This window comes from Cucumis melo, chromosome 4 (genome assembly GCF_025177605.1).
Source record: "Cucumis melo cultivar AY chromosome 4, USDA_Cmelo_AY_1.0, whole genome shotgun sequence".
Lineage (NCBI taxonomy): Eukaryota > Viridiplantae > Streptophyta > Magnoliopsida > Cucurbitales > Cucurbitaceae > Cucumis > Cucumis melo.
This window is the reverse complement of record NC_066860.1, coordinates 29905566-29924629: the sequence shown is the minus strand read 5'-3', so window position 1 is coordinate 29924629 and position 19064 is coordinate 29905566. Positions and strand designations below refer to the sequence as shown.

The window sequence follows — 19064 nt, the reverse complement described above, 5'->3', positions numbered from 1 at the left end:
ACTATATGGACACAAAGCATAATGAATGATGACATCTATTTTACTAATATTTATAATATATTGATTTTTTTTTGTCGGTACAATTAATTAGTATTATATACAAGTGTCCTTGTAATAAAAATTGGGTTGCTCTCCCTATGTTAATTTTTGAAAATGAGTCTCTTTTCTATTGAATATTTATTTCTTATATATATATATATATATATATATAAATAATGTTTATATCTTTTATGACCTTTTTACGACTTAATTGAGTTTTTTAACAAGGCAGAAAGTACCGATCTCTAGAGTTTTATATTTATATAAACATCTCCCATGTTTACTTTCATTTTGGAGAGTTACATTCATCCAATAAGGTACTATAGCTGTAAAAGATAAAAAAGCAATTAGGTAATCACATAAGCTACATTAATAATAATATTAACTTTGCATTACCCAACTTCATTTTGACATGACTATTTTTTTTTTTTTTTTTTTTTACACTTCCTGAGGTTAAAATCAAATCACAAACCTCCTGAGCAATTAAAGCTCATGCACATCATAGGTATGCAAAGGCCATGTTTCACGAAACTGTAATAAAAGTTGGTGTAATCAAAAACAAGTATTTTATCGATAGATGTATAATTGTATTGGTTTTGATAGCGTTTTGTAACCGTAACAATAATGGACATAATTGTCCATCAAAATTAGATTTAGCACTCTTCCATTCCATTCCTGAATTAGATTGGCAGACTTATTTACATATTTTTGAGGTAGATTCCATTAAAAAAAAAAGAAACTCAATCTTGTTTTCACAATAGAAGTAGAACGAGGAAGTTAAGTGGGGCTCATTTAAAATTGTTTACTCCACAAACAACACCTATACCATTTTATTCAAACATTTCTTTAATAATTTGTTTTCTTGTTTATATCCAAACTCCAAATTTAACAACAAACAAAAAGAGAGAAGAAATCAAAAATAATATATATGTATATATGTTTATACAATTCGTGTACATTCTACGGAGCAAAGGCGTTGAGATAATCGTACTCTGTTTCACCATTATCTCTACAAACCCAATTGGAATTTTCTTCCTCTCTCTTGAACTCGAAACCTTCCTTCGAGTATGTATTACAACACAAACAAAAAACACAAGAAACCCAAATCCTGAGAAACAAATCGAAATTGAAATTGAAATTAGGGCCAAACCAAATCAACACAAACCCTAGATTCCTTAAGAAACTCATCCATTTCATTCTCATCGGCACAGATCCGGGTCTTATAATTATTGCCGTAACTGCACCCCGACGTTCCATTATCGGCAGAAGAAGACGGCATCGTGGTTGGTGGAGAAGGAAGAGTGAGCCAGTAGTCGGGATTGGTGTTGTGGTGACGGAGGAGTTCGGAGAGGAGGAGGAGGAGAGAGGCCATTTTGATGATGGGGAAATTGGAAGAAGATGGATTGATTGATTGAAAGAGCGTCGGGAGATTTTATTGCGATGAAGGGAAGAAAAGGGGGAATTAAATTGCCCACCGTTTTTTCAAAAATTTCCAATGGGTAATTTTATTTTAATTAACAAAACAATGAGACCGACCGACTTCCCACTGTTTAGTGTTTTAGTATATTTAGTTTTCTCCGCCCCTATTTTTTGGTGTTTTCTCTTACAAGCAATTCAACCCAAACCAAACGCCATAAATCAATCAGTACATCACTCTAAAGATGTCCTTAACCAGAGTCCCTTCAAAACAAACGTTTTTCTCTCCCACCATAATAACTTAATCACCTCTAACCACCCATTACACTTCACTTCACTTTTAGTAGTGGCCTCTTTTTCTTTGATACTACCTTTATTTATTTATTGTTTGTCCGTTCATAAATTATTTTAGACTTTAAATAGAGCGGGTCTATTATGAACAAAGGGGTATTTTTTTTTTTTTTTTTTTTGTTAGGGGTACTACATAATTCTTCAATGTTAGTCATGAAATCTCCTAAATCATCTTTTATGCTTTGATAAAACCTCTCCTATGGACTATTTATGAGGAGTTTACCATATCATATGGATTAAAGACCATCTTTTTACCCGGTTGTGTAATCGTAATGAAATTCTATTAATGAATCAATTGTAATGGGCTTTAATCGAACACCCAACTCAATTGATTTTTATCATATTTACAGTAGTATTTGTAACCATAATCTATCTTCTAAATAATAAAAGTAATTGTGATGTTTTCGTAACTATTCCATTGATTATCTTAATTTTTCCATTGTCTTGTCAGTGACAATATCGGTAATAATAATGATATTCTTACCTAATATCCTACGTTGCTTAAATTAATTACGTTACAAGTTTCGACAACAAACTTGAAAGTGGACCCCATGTCTCGTTATGTTTGTGTGGAATATTAGTAAATAACACCAAACATAATCGAATGCATCACTTTTCATATTTGTTTCTATAGTTATAATAATTAATCAATTTATATTTTTTAGGGTTTTACTAAAACTTTAAATAATTAAGAAATAAAAGAAAGTAATGGTAAAATGTGGATTTGGTTTGTGGTTTTAGAATTTTAGAAATGAAAGAAACTTTCAAAATCCACCCATAATTAGCTGTGGTTTGTTACTATAACTTCCTATTAATGTTTTCCAACAATTTTACTTACAAAATTTAATTCCCTTTTTTAATGGGAAAGTTTTCAAGAGCTATTTGTTATAGTCATTGTGTTAACATATGGTCACATATTAATTACTTAGCTTAGTTAATAACACTACATTGCAACTCCATTTTTAATTAATACATAGTCAAATAAAAATGTCCCTATTAACCCCTATTTTGAAAAACAATCTGAGAATTTTTTTTTTTTTTTTACTTTTATTTAAAACAAATTTAAAATATGTATTTATAATTGTATAACTATATTTTATGTACTATTGTTTTGTTTCTTTAATTAAAAAATATTGTAACATTTTTTTAGAAAAAAAAATTGAATACAAAAGTTAAATTTATTACTGGAAATTGTAAAGGAACGACATATTTAATCAAATATTTACAAAATATAACAAAATTTCATATTGATGAAAGATATTGATAGGCACGATATGCTTCAAGTCATAATAAATTCATTTATTTTTAAATTTGGTTGGTTTGTTCATCTAATTGATTTGGTAAGAATATTGCAATTTTTTTTTCTTTAAGAATTGATTTGGTAAGAGTAATACGATTGATTCTTTTACTCTCTCTCTTTGTTTCTTTCTTCATGTTCTTATTTATCTCCTTTTTTCTAATACTATTAATATTTAATTCTTCTTATTAATTTGACATTTGTAAGTTTTAAGTGTGACAAATTTTGAGTTATAAGCATTCTTTAATTAACTACTCAAACTATGCTTTCTAATTATATACATTTCACCCTAAACCAATTTTGCTTTCTTTTTTTGTTCTTATATTTCGATTATAATTACCCCTCAATTTTTTTACAATTTTTTTTTTTTAACATTATTGTTAAGTGAAAAAAAGGAATCTTAGTATATAACCTTCATATTTTAATATCTCAAATTCAAAATAAAGTTTGGTTTATATTTGAATGCCAAGTTTCCCACCCACCCACCCACCCACTCTTTCTTAAATTAATTATAAGAAAAAAAGTTAATTTAATTTATCAAAAAGGATTGAATTATAGAAATATGAAATTGAATAAATATTTGTATATGTGACGTTGGGGTATTGAGGAATATTAAAAATTGGTGAAGAACCAAAACTCCAAACCTCTGTTAATTTCTATTTCCTTGAAACAAACAAAACCCTAAACTTGACTTTGTAATACCATCCTTTTCATATTAAATAACAAATAACAATAACTATAGATTATTGGCTTTTCCATACGTGACAAGTGGATTATTTGTAGATACATTTTCAATTTATTCTTGCATAGAAAGAATATAGTAACTTGAAAAGTTGAATTCCAGGCAATACTATAAAATACAAATCCAAGGAAAAAGGAGAATTTGTGTTTGCCCAATGCTTTCAATATTAGAGTTTGTAGCCATCTGATCTTTTTACCTTCATCTCAACCACACAACACAAAATTGAAAACCCAAAAAAACAATTACAGAGAAACACCTAACCTAAGTTCTCAAATCATGTCACTATCAAAAAACAAGAAACATTAAATTAAAAAAGAAAATCCCACAAAGCTTCCTTCTTGTTTGTAATATGCGTATCTTATTAAACTTAAAAATAGGGAAAGAGAAGGGGGGGGGTAATAGAACAAGTCTTCCATTGTTTTTCACATCCCCACTTGTCGATCCTTTACTCATCCCTCGCCGGCCTTCCTCTGTTTTTAAACACTTTGTTTTCCAAACCCCCACTGTTTCTCCTCCAAAAATCATGGATCGTCTCATCACCCTCGAACCCTCCAACCTCATCCCAATCCGAATCGAACCCCCCCACAAATGCTCCGGCGAGATCACCCTCCGGAACGTCATGTACACCATGCCTGTCGCCTTCCGGCTTCAGCCTCTCATCAAATCCCGCTACACTTTCAAGCCTCAATCCGGAATCATTCCTCCACTCGCTACTTTAACTGTCGAAATCCTTTACCATCTTCCACCCGGCGTCAATCTCCCCGATTCCTATCCTTATTCCGATGACTCTTTCCTCCTCCACAGCGTCGTCGTCCCCGGCGCCGCTATCAAAGACTCTTCCTCAAGCTTCGACTCTGTTCCTTCCGATTGGTTCACTACCAGAAAGAAACAGGTGTTTATCGACAGTGGGATTAAAGTTATGTTCGTGGGGTCGGCTGTGTTGGCGAGATTAGTGGCGGATGGGGCTATGGATGAGATTAGAGAGGTGTTGGAGAGGAGTGATCCGGTTTGGAGGGCGGTGGACTCTGTGGATGAAAAGGGGAGGACTCTCCTTCACTTGGCGATTGGGCAGGGGAGAGCGGATTTGGTGCAGTTGTTGTTGGAGTTCAATCCGGATGTGGGGAAAGTGGGGGAGAGTGGGATGACAGCCGTGGAGGCGGCGGCGGGGGCTGGGCAGGCGTTGATTGTGGAGCTGTTATTGGCGAGGAAGGCGAGTACGGAGCGGGGGGAAGGATCGGTTTTTGGAGCGATTCATTTGGCGGCGGCGGGAGGGCATGTGGAGGTGTTGAGGCTGCTATTGGTGAAAGGAGCTTGTGTTGATGCTCTGTCTAAGGATGGAGATACGGCACTCCATCTGGCCGTTCAAGAGCGCCGCCGTGATTGTGCTCGGTTGCTTCTCGCTAATGGCGCTAAACCTGATGTTCGTAGTGCCGAACAAGGTTCACTTTCTTCTCACATTTCCACTCTATTTTTTTACATCTAACCATTTTTTTTTCCTTTTCTCTTTTATTAAAAAAAAAAAATTTGAAAATTTTGCTATTTATTTCCATTTATAAATGCTTCAAAATTGTTGTAAGCAATGTTTGTTTTGTTTTGTTTTGTTTTTTTTTTTTAAAAAAGAAAGTTCATAACATTACTTAAATATTGAATGCTAAGAAAATTAAAGTTAGAGACAAAGATGTTTAGTTTAAGCTTGTGAAGCTATCTTAAACTAATGGAATTAATCCACATGGTTACAAAACTTTCTTTATCAAACCATTTTTTTTTTATTGTTTAATCCCACATTGTTTCTATTTAATTAATCATTAGTCTTAGAAAGTGTCAATTACAAACTTGAATTTATAATGTCCATCCAAATAAATCCCCATCGTCGTTTACACCATTAACGAGTTGACTAAGTGTAGACAAAAAAAAAAAAAAAAAAAAAAAAAAAAAAAAGGAAATAGGACAAAAATGACATTTTAGTGTTTAACTAAATTTATAAATTTTTATTTTCCAAAGCTAAAACAATACATAACAAAAATGAAAAGGTCATAAAAAAATCATCTTTGAGTTATAGATATTGAAAAGCAAATATTCAACGGTGGTTCTTATTTACAACACAGGAGATACGGCGTTGCACATGGCCGCAAGAATCGGCGACGAGCAAATCGTTAAGCTTTTAATTCAAAAAGGAGCCAACAAAGACATCCGAAACTGGGCCGGAAAGCGTCCATACGACGTTGCATTCGACCACTCCCACACCCGCCTCTTCGACGTCCTCCGTCTCGCCGACAAGCTTGCCACTGCCGCACGCAAGGGTGACGTCCGCTCAATCCAACTCCTCGTCGACAGTGGTGCTGCTATCAACAGTCGCGATCAAAACGGCTGGACAGCACTCCACAGAGCTGCCTTCAAGGGCCATACCGACGCCTCCAGAGCCCTCATTGATATTGGTATAGATGTCAATGCTAAGGACGACGACGGCTATACTGCACTTCACTGCGCTGTCGAGGCTGCTCATGATAACGTTGTCCAACTACTCGTCGAGAGAGGCGCCGACGTCGAGGCCGTGACGAATAAAGGGTTGAGTGCAATGCAAATTGCTCAGTCGATGCAGTATACGAGGACTATGAGGATTTTGATGCATGGTGGTGTGGGTAAAGATCACACCGACGTGCCACCGACGCGGACGCCGTCGTGGCAGGGATTGATCACGAAGAAGAAACAACAGAGTAAAGGGAGAGGGAGAATAAGGAATTTGAGGAGTACGGACTTTGATAAATCAGTGGCATTGTCAGTGGTGTGAGAATTTGTGAAGAATTTTGAGAGAACATCATATTATTTTAAGTGTTTTATATATAAATGTGTGGGTGTGTGTTTTTGTATGTATGAGAATGACAAGTGATGAGATGAATTATATATATGTGTGTGTGTATATATTTTCCATCACTTGTGTTTTGTTTAAAGTTTAAGCCACTATAATAATTATTCGAATTTTGTAATTAATTCAAACTTAAATTAGAAGTTGTTTTCTCAATAATTCATATATTTTTATTTGCCCTCAAAGATTTTAAAAAAATTGTAAACATTGACATTTAAATTAATACACATATTATAAAGTTTAGGTTCTAATTGATGTATATTTAAAGTTTATAAGTATTATAATAATACATATTTTTCTATTTTCATTTATACTCCCTTTGGTGGGTTGTATAATATGTTTTAAATTAATATATATTATATCTCATATATATATATATATATATATATATATATATATATATATTTTAAAGCCATTTTTTTTTAATTCTATAGTTTTTAAAATATATTATTGAAATATTGATAGACTTTTATAGATTAACATATTCTTTTGAAATAAATATTTTGGTTTATTTATTATATTTAAAAATAATATGAGAAATAATTCTTTAATCTATATATATATATATAACATAATCTAGTTACAAAAGTTTAACAAATAAATTTAATTTCATAACATAATTTGACAAATATATCATTGTTTTTTTGAAAATGGAATATGAAAAATAGATGAAAAGTATAATTGTTAAGAACTAGGGGCGGCCTTGGGTTGTTTGAACATAGTAGAGGTTATTTTTTATGGTTGTCACAAACTTCTTTGGGATTCTCACACCACCCCCTCATCTCTTCCAATCAAACCATTCCACCTTTTCGCTTTTTTATTGATTAAATATACCTTCTCATTTCGTTTCTACGATTTCCAAACTCAATTTCCTTTCTCACTGTTTTCACGCTTAAAGATATCTCATTATATTTCCATTTCGTTTTCGAATTTTCCAACAACTCCACCTCTGATTTCTAGTAATATTGATTACACTTAATTCTCCACTCATTGAATAATATAATCTCAGAGCGACGGAAAGAGTCTAGCCTTGTATATATTTTTGTTTGGTTTCTTGGGACGACTGAAGGCAAAGGGGGAATATACTGATGTGTACTCATTTGGTGATTAGGTTTTTAAGACTGTTTGATATCAGTTGGGAATGAACTTTGGAGATCCAAATTATATCGATCCACTTTTTCCATTTGGATATGGTCTTTCTACGGAGCCCATCAAACATAATTGAATGTTTCTTATGGTCTCGTAGTGTTATTTTCTTTTGTCCTTTTCGAGTTCTTTAGATTGGATTTAAAGCGGAAAATCATCACGTTTTTGTTATGGAAATAGTTTCCATTATTGGTGAATTTTGAATGGTACATTATAATTTCTTTTAAAAATTGATGATATAATATATGATGATCACCTTGACACAAAGAATAATAATTGAGTAATCAACCTTGACACAAAGAATAATAATTGAGTAATCATATAAGCTAAAAATTTACAAACTTGAAAGAAGAAGAAGAAGGAGAAGAATGGCAGGAATAATGAAGAAGATCCAAGAAACAGTGCAGAGCCATAAGAAGCAACACGATGGGGAGAATGGAGCTGAAGGAGTTGGGATTGTGGAGAAGATGAAGGAGAAGATCCATGGTTACAAAGAGAAAAACAAAGAGAAGAAGAAGGAGAGGAAGGAGAAAAAAAGAAAAAGAGAAGGAGGAGAAAAAAGCCAAACAAAAAGCAGAAGAAGAAGAAGAAGAAGAAGAAGAAGAAGATGACAGGGAAAGCAGCGATGGCGATAGTGACGACTGTGGCGGCGAGAGCGACTAATAAAACTGTGTCTTAACGTTTCGTCCTTTCTTGTACTCTGTTTCGATTCCTTTATTAGAATAATATTCCGGAGTTGAAATTCAAAGTTAAGACTTCTTAGAATGAGTAGATCAAAATATGCTTCGATTGCTAAGTTATCTGATTATTAATTTGATGAAACTCAAGAACTTTGTATGGATGAAGGATGTGTATTTGGGGTTGGGATATCCAATTTAATTATCTTAAAATAACTATTGAATTCATTGAACTGATAAACATACAATTCCCCTTGAATTTTCCAAAAATTTCTGTAGTCATGTGGTACATTTATTATACAACACCACCACACAAAGATGATCGTCTTACATGGTCATTAATATCTGCATGGATCTTGTCCTTCATCCATGGTGCTCCTTCGACTTCTCGTGCGTTTCCTGTTTTCTTCCTTCCTCTTCTTCTTTTCTTTTTTAAAAGTTGAAATATAATTTAGTTTTATAATATAAATATGAACCAAAATGTATTAAAAGAAAATTACCGAAAGTTTACAGTATCTAATACAAGCTAAATTTCTGTGCAAAATTCATCATAACAATGAAAATCTTTAGATATATATTTTAAATGCTATCAAATTTTGATTTACAATATGTTCGAGTGTTCTCACACTCGAGATCTTGGTCTTAAATGATGTTTGACTGAGATCAAACTTCAATTACATTGTTACGCAAATGTTGTGTTAGAAAATATTAAACTTTAAAGTAAGTGTACATTACTGGCAAAATTTATATACAAAACTATAAGTTTAAATATTGAGCATAGTTTAACTGCAATAATATTTGTGGTATCGACTTAAAAGTGAGAATTTCGAATTTTTTCCAACCTCTCTGCTGTAAAATAAAACTAAAAATTAAAATGATTTATATATATGGCAAACTTTAACATCTACCATTTAAAGAAAAGGGAAATTGAATTGGGTGGCAAAATAGTTTAGGTATTTTGCAAAAATGTCTTTAAGGTTTGTGATTTTGCAAATTCAGACTTAAATTTTTTAATTCCAATTTTACCCTCTTTTCCTTTTGGAGCATCTCAGTTTCCAATCTCAGTGATCCTCGTGGGAAGTGTATACGTTGTCGTTTCTATCTGCGGCGATCCTCGTAGGAAGTCGAAGTAGAAGACTTTGATTAGCTAAAGAAGGTGGTACAGATCCTCACTGGAATAACTATTCGATGAAGTTAACAATCGATGAGGTTATAGCGGTTTCTTCGACGATTAATTTTTCCAAATTGTTGGCTGGCCATAATTATGTGCTAGCATCTGAATTTGATGTTCTAAATGATGGGCCATCGAAGGAAACACATGTGGTGGATGACGTTGAAGTTCTTAAGTTGGCTTACGAAGTAAAAATTGAAAAGGTTGTTGACGGATTTGGAGATAAGGAAGAATTTTTATATTGATTTCGTCACTGTAAGTTGTTTTCTTTTATCTCCCTTTAAATTCTAGATAGAGAAACTGAATTCTTGAGGTTTAAAAAGGTTGTTGGGTCTTGAATGTTCATTTTACTCTACTGTGATCCCAAGTGTAGAACTATTTTCTTGAAGAATATCCTTTACTGTAGAATAATTCTAATTTAGAGGAATATGTTGATGAACTTGATGGATGTTTATGAAATTTTGAAAATGCATATAACGCGCATTATCAAAAAGTAGGCATCATTTTGTGATTGCTTGTTTAAAATGAAGGTCATCACAAGATTTGCAATGTCTTGATTTACCTTAGCAGATATAGCAAAAATAATCAAATTCTAAGGTGATCTTGGTTTGAGCTTTGAAGAAACACCCAAATTTTGTATATCAGAGTTGTGATCTTCTTTATATTATATGTATTAGTTAACAATACACTTACTTCGTGTCTTTTATTTTTCTAAAATTGTTGCAGCTCATTGTAGTCATGGTTAAGCTTACAGTAATTGTTTTTCATAGTAGTCAATGAGATGAGCAACATTGCTATGTAGATTACAAAATAAATTGTGTTTTAGTTGATGGATTGATATTATCATTTGATTTTTTTTGTGAACTTGATACGTATTGAAATTCAGGTTGAATCATGTATTCAACTTTCAGTTTTAATTTATTGCATATAGGTAGTAACTATGTTCAACATAATCTTAAGGTTGTAAACATAACCATAACATATGTATCAACAATACATAAAGTGTATCATGCTTTTAGTGCATAAAGTGTATTTCATTGATTGATTGTATCAACATATCAAGTGTTTCAAACTAATAATATGTATCAATGAAATTTAGCAAGTGATTAAGTGTATTAAATCTATATAGTGTATCAGCAAACCATAACAAGTGTATCAACGATATATAAAATGTATCATTCTTAGTACATCAAGTGTATTTAATTGATTGAGTGTATTAACAGTTGAGCAAGTGTATCAACAATATATCAAATGTGTCAAACTAATAATATATATAAGTGAAGTATTAGAGAGTAAGAAAAAAGTGTCTGACCAGTACATCAGTGAAACAAATCAGGTGTATCAATAGTATATATTGGTGTATCAACCATATATATTAGTACCAGTATTTACCTTAAATTTTGGGGAAGAAAAAAACGTGAAATGACTGAAGGGTAACTTTGTAATTTCGTAGTTTTAAAATGTGGGCTGAGCTTCAATTTTGCTATTTTTGCAAATGTGAAAATAATGTGTCATGGGTCTAATTTATGATACTATAACTGTCATATTTGCAAGAGTCCCGACATTTGAAACAATTTTTCAAAAAAGGAAAAAGAAGAAGTAAACTAAAACAATGGGTAAAGAATATATTTTGCAAAAAGGAAAAATAAAATAGGTAAAGAAATAAATAAGAAACAAGAAAACGAAAATTATAGGTAAAAAAGGGTCTTTCAAAAATTATAACAAAAAAACAAAATATTTAGATGGTATAGAATAGTTTCGAAAAAAAAAATCATACACCCACAATGGAAAATACAAAAAATACCTCGTGATTAATAGAAAAATCGTTTAGATTTGGCATACGATTTAATCGTTTAAATTTGGTTCAGGATCGTTTAAATTTGGTTCAGGATCGTTTAAATTTAGTTCAAGATCGTTTATATTTGTTTGCTTGAATTCTTTGCTACACGATCATTTAGATTTGGCTTTTTGTACACAATATTTAGATTTGATTATCCAATATCCCAACGATTTTTTTCATGATCATTTAAATTTTTGGCTTTTGGTACACATCATGAACCAAAGAACAGTTTGAAGAGAAAATAAAAGAAAAAGACGATGAAAAGAAAAAAATAGCAGAGAAGGAGAGGAAAGATGATAAAAAGGAAGAACAAACCTGGAATATTTAAAAAAACGGTCAGCTTTATGGGCTTTTTATTTGGTTACACGAATTGTAAATATTTTGACGGTTTGTTTTATTTATGAAAATTAACCTAAAAGAATGACTACTTATCTTTTTTTCAAATTTAACCCAGTTTTACAAGTATATTTTAAAATCAAAACAAGTAACGAAATTAGTTATCAAACAAATTTTAAAAAATATGAAAAAAGAAATAGAAAAGCACAAAACAAAAATATCATCGAACCAACTATTTATATATTTTAAAAATATTGTTTCTCAACATAGTATGGGGTTGCAACGATTTAAACCCTAAAGTTATTATTGGACCCATTTAAATCTTTAACTTTCGTAAATAAATCAATCCATGATTTTTTTTAAAACTATAATTGTAACGTATAATTGTGTGCCCTTTTTTCTATTTGTTAACTAATAGTTAAGTTATCCCAACCTTAAATTCATTATACAAATTTTGAACACTTACATGTTTTTTTTCAAACTTGAGAGCTCAAATAATTAGTCAACGGGAACCATGTGATCAATAGGTTTCTTTCAAAATGCCAACTTGAGTTTACTTTACTTTTATCTACAATTATATTGCATATATTATTAGTATTATTATAATTATTTATCATAGGGGTGATGAATTTTGAATGGCACATATAATTTTCCAAAAAATGATGATATTGGGATGGTTGACTTAGAAAATGATTAATTTAACAAGATTAGAGTTGTGATTGAACCTATAAGATGTGTATTCCATAAATATGATGATCTCCTTGACACAAAGAATAATAATTAAGTAGTCATATAAGCTAAAAATTATTGACAAAGTTGAATTAAAGAAGAAGAAGGAGAAGAAGAATGGCAGGAATAATGAAGAAGATCAAAGAAACAGTGCAGAGCCATAAGAAGCAACACGATGGGGAGAATGGAGCTGAAGGAGGTGGGATTGTGGAGAAGATGAAGGAGAAGATCCATGGTTACAAAGAGAAAAACAAAGAGAAGAAGAAGCAAAGGAAGGAGAGGAAGGAGAAAAAAGAAAAAGAGAAGGAGAAAAAAGCCAAAGAAAAAGCAGAAGAAGATGGTGGCGAAAGCAGCGATGGCGATAGCGACGACAGTGGCGGTGGGAGCGACTAATAAAACTGTGTGTCTTAGCGTTTCGTCCTTTCTTGTTTTCTTTTTCGATTCCTTTTTTTCATTCTATTAGAAAAATATTGCATGATTAGTATGGAGTTGAAAATTCGAACTTATTGCTTCTCTTAGAATGAGTAGATCGAAATATGCTTAATTCGATTGCCTAAGTTATCTGATTATTATTAGTCTGATGAAACTCAAGAACTTTAATTTGTATGGATGAAGGGTGCAAAAGTCATGAGAACAATGAAAATGTTTACATATTTCAAATGCTATCAAATTTTGATTTGTGTTCGAGTGTTCTCCCACTCGAGATCTTGGTCTTAAATGATGCTTTGACTGAGATCAAACTTCAATTACATTGTTGTGTAAAATGATGTGTTAGAAAATGTTAAACTTTAAAAAGTAAGTGAACATTATTGGCAAAATTTATATTCAAAACTATAAGTTTAAATATTGAGCATAGTTTAACTGCAGTAAAATTTGTGCCATTGACTCATCTAAAAATTTCGAATTTTTCCAACGTCTCTGTTGTTAAATAAACCTCAAAATTGAAATGATTTATAAATATATATATATATATATATATATATATATATATATATATATATATATTTATATGGAAAAATTTAACCTTTAACATTCAAAGAATATACAAAAATAAATACACATTTTGCAAAATTAAAAACCTAAAAAAATGTAAATAGAAATATGGTTACATAAGGATCAAAATAAAAAAAAAATAAAAACCTATGCTCGTTTTCTAATATATTAAAATGATTTAAAATATTTATAAGATATAATAAATTTCATATCCCATTAATATATTTGTAAATATTTTTTACAATCATTTGAAACAATTTTTTGAAAAAGGAAAAACAAGAAGTAAATTAAAACAAGGGTAAAGAATATATTTTCCAAAAAGGAAAAATAAAATAGGTAAAAAGATAAATAAGAAACAAGAAAACAAAAATTATAGGTTAAAAAAAGGCCCTTTAAAAAATATAACAAAAGGAAAATGGAAAAAAGTCCACCCATACAAAAATGGCCCATGTAGATTTTCTTTTTCTTTTTTTAATTTGGTGATCGGTTGTAGATTAGTTTAAATTTTTGACAAAATAATCATTTAGATTATAGTTGACAGTGGTTTAGATTTATTTAATATTATTTTTTTCACATCATTCAAATTTTACTTTTATTACGATCTTGGATCAATTAATAATTTTTAAAAAATAAAAGAAAACGACAATGAAAAAAAATCGCAGGAAAATAAAGGAAAAAAACGATGAAAAGAAAGAGTAAACTGAAATATTTAAATATTTTGTTATCCAAGTGATAAAAATATTTTGGTGGTTTTTTATATTTATAAAAATTAACCTAAAAATCTACTACTTATTTTTTTTAGTTTCTCAAACTTGACCCAATTTTACAAGTATATTTTAAAATCTAGAAACAATTAACGAAATTAGTTATTAAACAAACCTTAAAAATATGAAAATAAAATAGAAAAGCACAAAACAAAAATATATTATCAAATGGACCGTTGTATTTTTAAAATATGGTTTCTCAACTTTAGGTTTAGAGTTTGAAGTTGTAACAATTCAAACCCTAAAGTTATAATTGAACCAATTTAAATCTTTAGCTTATGCAATTAAATATATCAATGTACGCTCTTTTTTAAATTCAAGTGAAAAAATATGAAACGAAATATATAATTGTTTGCTAATTTTTCTATTTGTTAATTAACTCTCCCAATTTTAAAATTATTTTTTTCTTTCAAACTTTAAGCTCAAATAAATAATTACGTTATGAACTAAGTAACCAAAAGTTAGGTATTTTGAGTTATTTTTTCTTTCACCCTTTTACCTCAATTTTAGACTTCCAAGACAAATACAATAATAGAACTAAATTTTACATATATATATATATATATATATATATATATATATATATATATATATATGATTGTAATTTTAATTTTACCTTTTCTTTTTTTTTTTCACATTTTTCGATATTAAAACTATTTATAAAATATATCAAAATTTATATGATTTTTTAGAGCAATTTTTCTTTTTACTATTTTTCTTTTGTAAATGGTTTTTTTGGTTTGCTATCCATAATCGTTTCTTCTTCCTTTTTTATTATTATTTTTATTTTTACTATTCAACAAACACAATAGCAAATTTCTTTTTGGATTTCAGATAATAAATAGAGTACAAAGGATTTTTCTTTGGTCCCAAACTTCATTTTCAATATGTTTAGGTGACAGTTTCATTTATGGCAGACATTAAAATCTTTTTAGAAAAAAGCATTGAGCCCACATTTCACAAACTTCCTTCAAATTTTAAATTTTGTCCATTCTATTTAAATTAAAATTTTCATGGAAGCCACGAGGTCACATGAGACTAAAAAAAAATATAAATTTGTGAACAATTGAATGGTGAAACTGTTTTGATAATCTTTTTTTAAGAGTCCCAACGACCAATTTTTATGCATTTCTCTTGTTTCTCCGAGAAGTTAAAAGTGATCGGTTTCCGTAATCGATATCCGATCTGATCTTCTTGATCTTAATAGAAAAAATCACCATACAGATCTTATGAAAATGGGTAAAGATCATATAAAATCTCTTAATCTTTATTATACACCACACATACAGTACATAACAATCTTACATTAAAAACAAAAAAACGTAGATCGGAAACAGAGGGATTGAACCAAAAGGGAGTCATGAGATTATTATTATTATACTAAACACACAACACACGCGATCGGAACACAATCTACCTCTTAATTAATGATTCCGAGCTGATCTGATCCATCAATCGCTATCGCTATCGCTGCTGCTATCTCCGCCGTGGTGTTCGTGGCCGTGCTCACCCTTCTTCTTCTTCTCCTTCTTCTTCTTCTCCCCTTTCTCGTCATGATGACCATCCCCCCCATGGATCTTATCCTTGATCTTCTCAATTATCCCTTCCTTGTGCCCTTCTCCATGGTGCTCCTCTTTCTTCTCGTGCTTCTTGTGTTCGTCGTGATGCTCACCCTTGTGAGCGTCGTGGTGCTCTCCCTTGTGATCGCCTCCAATGTGGAGCTTCTCGCCAATTTTCTCGATGAATCCCGACATGTTTTGATTGTTGATGATGGATTTGGAATGGGGTTACGTTCTTGTGTTTGTGGAAAATGGGGAAGGAAAGAAGGGGAATTTATAGATGGGAAAAGGTGAATTGAAACGAATAAATTCAGTTTATCCAAAATGTATCCGTTGATTTTGATTGACGTTATCTTATTGCTTTAATAATTGCATTATTATATCCTCTCTTTTTTTTTTCTTTTTTTGTGATTCGTTTACGCGGAAACACCACGTGGCACACGCTCTCCACCACGTCTTTTTTTTTTTTTAGTTTCTATTTTATTCTATTTTTGGCTTTCCTCATACTAAAAAAATAATAAATAATAAATAAATATTTAATAAGAAATGTAATTTCGAGATTTTGTTAGTCACAAATTAATGATAGAAAAAATTGTTCCATGTGTACATGATAATTGTAGATGTGAATTTTGTTTTCAAATTACTTTTGACCAATTTGGATTGTGAATAAATTATTAACTTTGATAAATAAATGTTCCCTACTCTTTTTATTTATTTATTTATTATTATTATATTTAAAGATTCTTAATATTTTCAAATTTTTGTCTAATAAAATTTAGATTTTGAATGCTTTTGTTTAAATTATATATAATTAGATTTACGTTCTACCCGATAAGTAGAAATAAATATTAAATAAAAAAATTAATTAAATAATGATCTTTTTTTTTTTTTTGAGTAAAAGAAATTTATGATGGTAGATTGAAAATAATTAATTATAATCATAATATAAGATATAAAATAAATTAAATATTTATAGGCTTATTGGGATTTTTTTTAATGTTTAAAGATTTATTTGACATTTTTAAAATTTAAAGTAATGGGTGTTTTTCTTTTTCCATCATAAAAGCATTCACCCACATGAAATCTACCAAAATTAATTCAGTGTAACTTTTCATTTAATACAAATGGACCCCTAACCCCATAACGCAATTAATGTTTAAAATAACCCATATTTTCTATATATATAAAAAAGAATGTGAAATTAAATGATAGGATCAGAACATGGTTTAAAGTTAACTTAATTTAGTAGTATTGATACAATGGTTATCTCTATAGTTGTTATATTGAAAAATGTTGATAAAGTCTCACTTTAATCTATATACATTGGTGGACATATTTTAAAACATTTATAAAAAAAATCGTCTTTGATTCTAAATAAATCAAAATACTTTCCTTTCAAGAAAACGTATCGTTGATATTATATTTACATTAGTATGTTAGTTATCCTTTGATGCATCGTTGGAATTTTATTGGGGATAAACCTAAGTCATTATCTACTACTTAAGTATATATCATTATAGCTTCATTGGCAACTATGTTTGTTCTCCACTCTTGAATTTTCAACTTAGTTCACCTTATTCATTTTCTAACGTAAACATCAGAGCATGCATGACAATTAGTTTTCGACGTCCGTCTTACACTACAAAAGATAACATTTTTCTCTCAAGTATATACCTCTCATCTATATGATGGGTGATGAAATTTTAATATCCTAAGTAGAAAAATGATTATATATATATATATATATATATACACACACTCATTCATCAAATGAATTTATGTCTAGAGATCCGAGTTTAGAGAAAATTTACGATATTATTTCTTTAGTATTGTTTCAAGCCACGAATATAAACATAAAATATAGGTGATGGGTAGGCGTGCATATATGAAATAAAATGAATTAATTATTTACTAATCCTAAGTTGTAATAATATAATAAATAGTAATAAAACAATACATATGAATCAAAATTAATTTACATGTTGACATTAATTGGATTATATAAAGAAAAGGTAAAAGTAACATTTGAATTAAGGACGAAAATGAAATTAATTTATAATTTAGAAAAGAAATGGAAAATAAGACGTTGAACTACATGAACCCTAATTCTCACTCACTCAATTGGTAAAGCAATGCTCACAAGTTCAATGAATCTATACATTGGAATTCGAAAAAAAATCGTCTCCATTCACAGTTAAAGACCACATGATTACATTATTTCATCCTCCATAATTTTTTAGTATAACAGAATTGTTGTGAGATAGAAATGGAACCTCTCACTCATAAAATATAAGCTCACAACTACTACCGACTTATACACTGATTATAGTCTAATCTATTTACTTAAAAAGAAAAAAAAAGAAAACAAAAATCTCTTTTACAATTTTATCATTATAAGAATTTTCACTTTTTTCGACGATGAAAATGTCGTCTAAAGTAAAAGAAAAACGTATACTTAAATTATGTTGACGTTTTTTTTTTTTTTTTTTTTTGTTGGCAAGAATGTTGTCGTATCCGTGTCGGTATAAGTACCTTTCCCTTGATTTATATTGTTGGGAAGGCAAACAAGGTTTTATACAAGTTTTGCAGACCAAATGCATTTTTGTTGGCAATAATGCATTTAATGAATTGTAATTAAATATGGAAAAAATCATATCCTAAAATTAGGTATTTTTAAAAAATGTTTTAGGATTTTTCTTTCACATATCCAACCATAAGAAATGAAGCTACTCTGGTTTTTGTCAGTGTATTTGTTTGAACTAATTTCCTTCATAAAAGTTTGAGTGGCTATAAAAATTGAATGGTCAAAATCAAATATAAATAGGATGTAGTAGGTTTAATTAATTAATTGAATTTAATACACAAAATAGTGTTGAAACAGTAGACGTAGAACATGATGGTTTAACCAACTTTTTCTCAAAAAAAAAAAAAAAAAAAAAAAAAAAAAAAGAAGTAGCTAATTAAGAAAAGCAATATATTAATATATATGAGAAAGTAAAATTGATCATAAGAGGAACAATCGAATAATGGAAATTATGAGTTAATGTAATGGATTCTTTATTCAAAAGGATTAGAGAAAGTATGGAAAAGTTCAAGTTGATGTATTTTATTTATCACCCACTCCTGGTTTGCCACGTGGGT

At 30.0% G+C, this 19064-nt stretch overlaps 3 protein-coding genes across 3 annotated transcripts; 2 read left to right on the top strand and 1 right to left on the bottom strand.

Moving 5' to 3' along the window:
• The first annotated feature begins 4243 nt into the window (after positions 1–4243).
• LOC103486915 (protein VAPYRIN-like) lies at positions 4244–6851 on the top strand. The gene is made up of 2 exons (XM_008445072.3): positions 4244–5284; positions 5951–6851. Exons 1-2 carry the CDS (start codon positions 4369–4371, stop codon positions 6631–6633), a joined length of 1599 nt encoding a protein of 532 aa, XP_008443294.2. The 5' UTR covers positions 4244–4368; the 3' UTR covers positions 6634–6851.
• A 5873-nt stretch (positions 6852–12724) lies between these two features.
• Positions 12725–13000, top strand: LOC107990607 (protein PXR1-like). Its single transcript, XM_017044166.2, has one exon. The coding sequence runs from the start codon at positions 12725–12727 to the stop codon at positions 12998–13000; it is 276 nt and encodes a 91-aa protein (XP_016899655.2).
• A 2610-nt stretch (positions 13001–15610) lies between these two features.
• On the bottom strand, positions 15611–16262 carry LOC103486916 (protein SRC1). Its single transcript, XM_008445073.3, has one exon. It carries the CDS (start codon positions 16116–16118, stop codon positions 15816–15818), a length of 303 nt encoding a protein of 100 aa, XP_008443295.1. The 5' UTR covers positions 16119–16262; the 3' UTR covers positions 15611–15815.
• Between the last annotated feature and the right edge of the window lie 2802 nt (positions 16263–19064).

What these genes read in the sequence shown, in the direction of transcription:
- LOC107990607 (XM_017044166.2), top strand. Translation starts at nt 12,725, where the DNA reads ATGGCAGGAATAATGAAGAAGATCAAAGAAACAGTGCAGAGCCATAAG.
- LOC103486916 (XM_008445073.3), bottom strand. Translation starts at nt 16,118, where the DNA reads ATGTCGGGATTCATCGAGAAAATTGGCGAGAAGCTCCACATTGGAGGC.
- LOC103486915 (XM_008445072.3), top strand. Translation starts at nt 4,369, where the DNA reads ATGGATCGTCTCATCACCCTCGAACCCTCCAACCTCATCCCAATCCGA. An exon ending in TGTTCGTAGTGCCGAACAAG is followed by an intron (nt 5,285 to 5,950) that starts GTTCACTTTCTT and finishes TTTACAACACAG; the next exon opens with GAGATACGGCGTTGCACATG.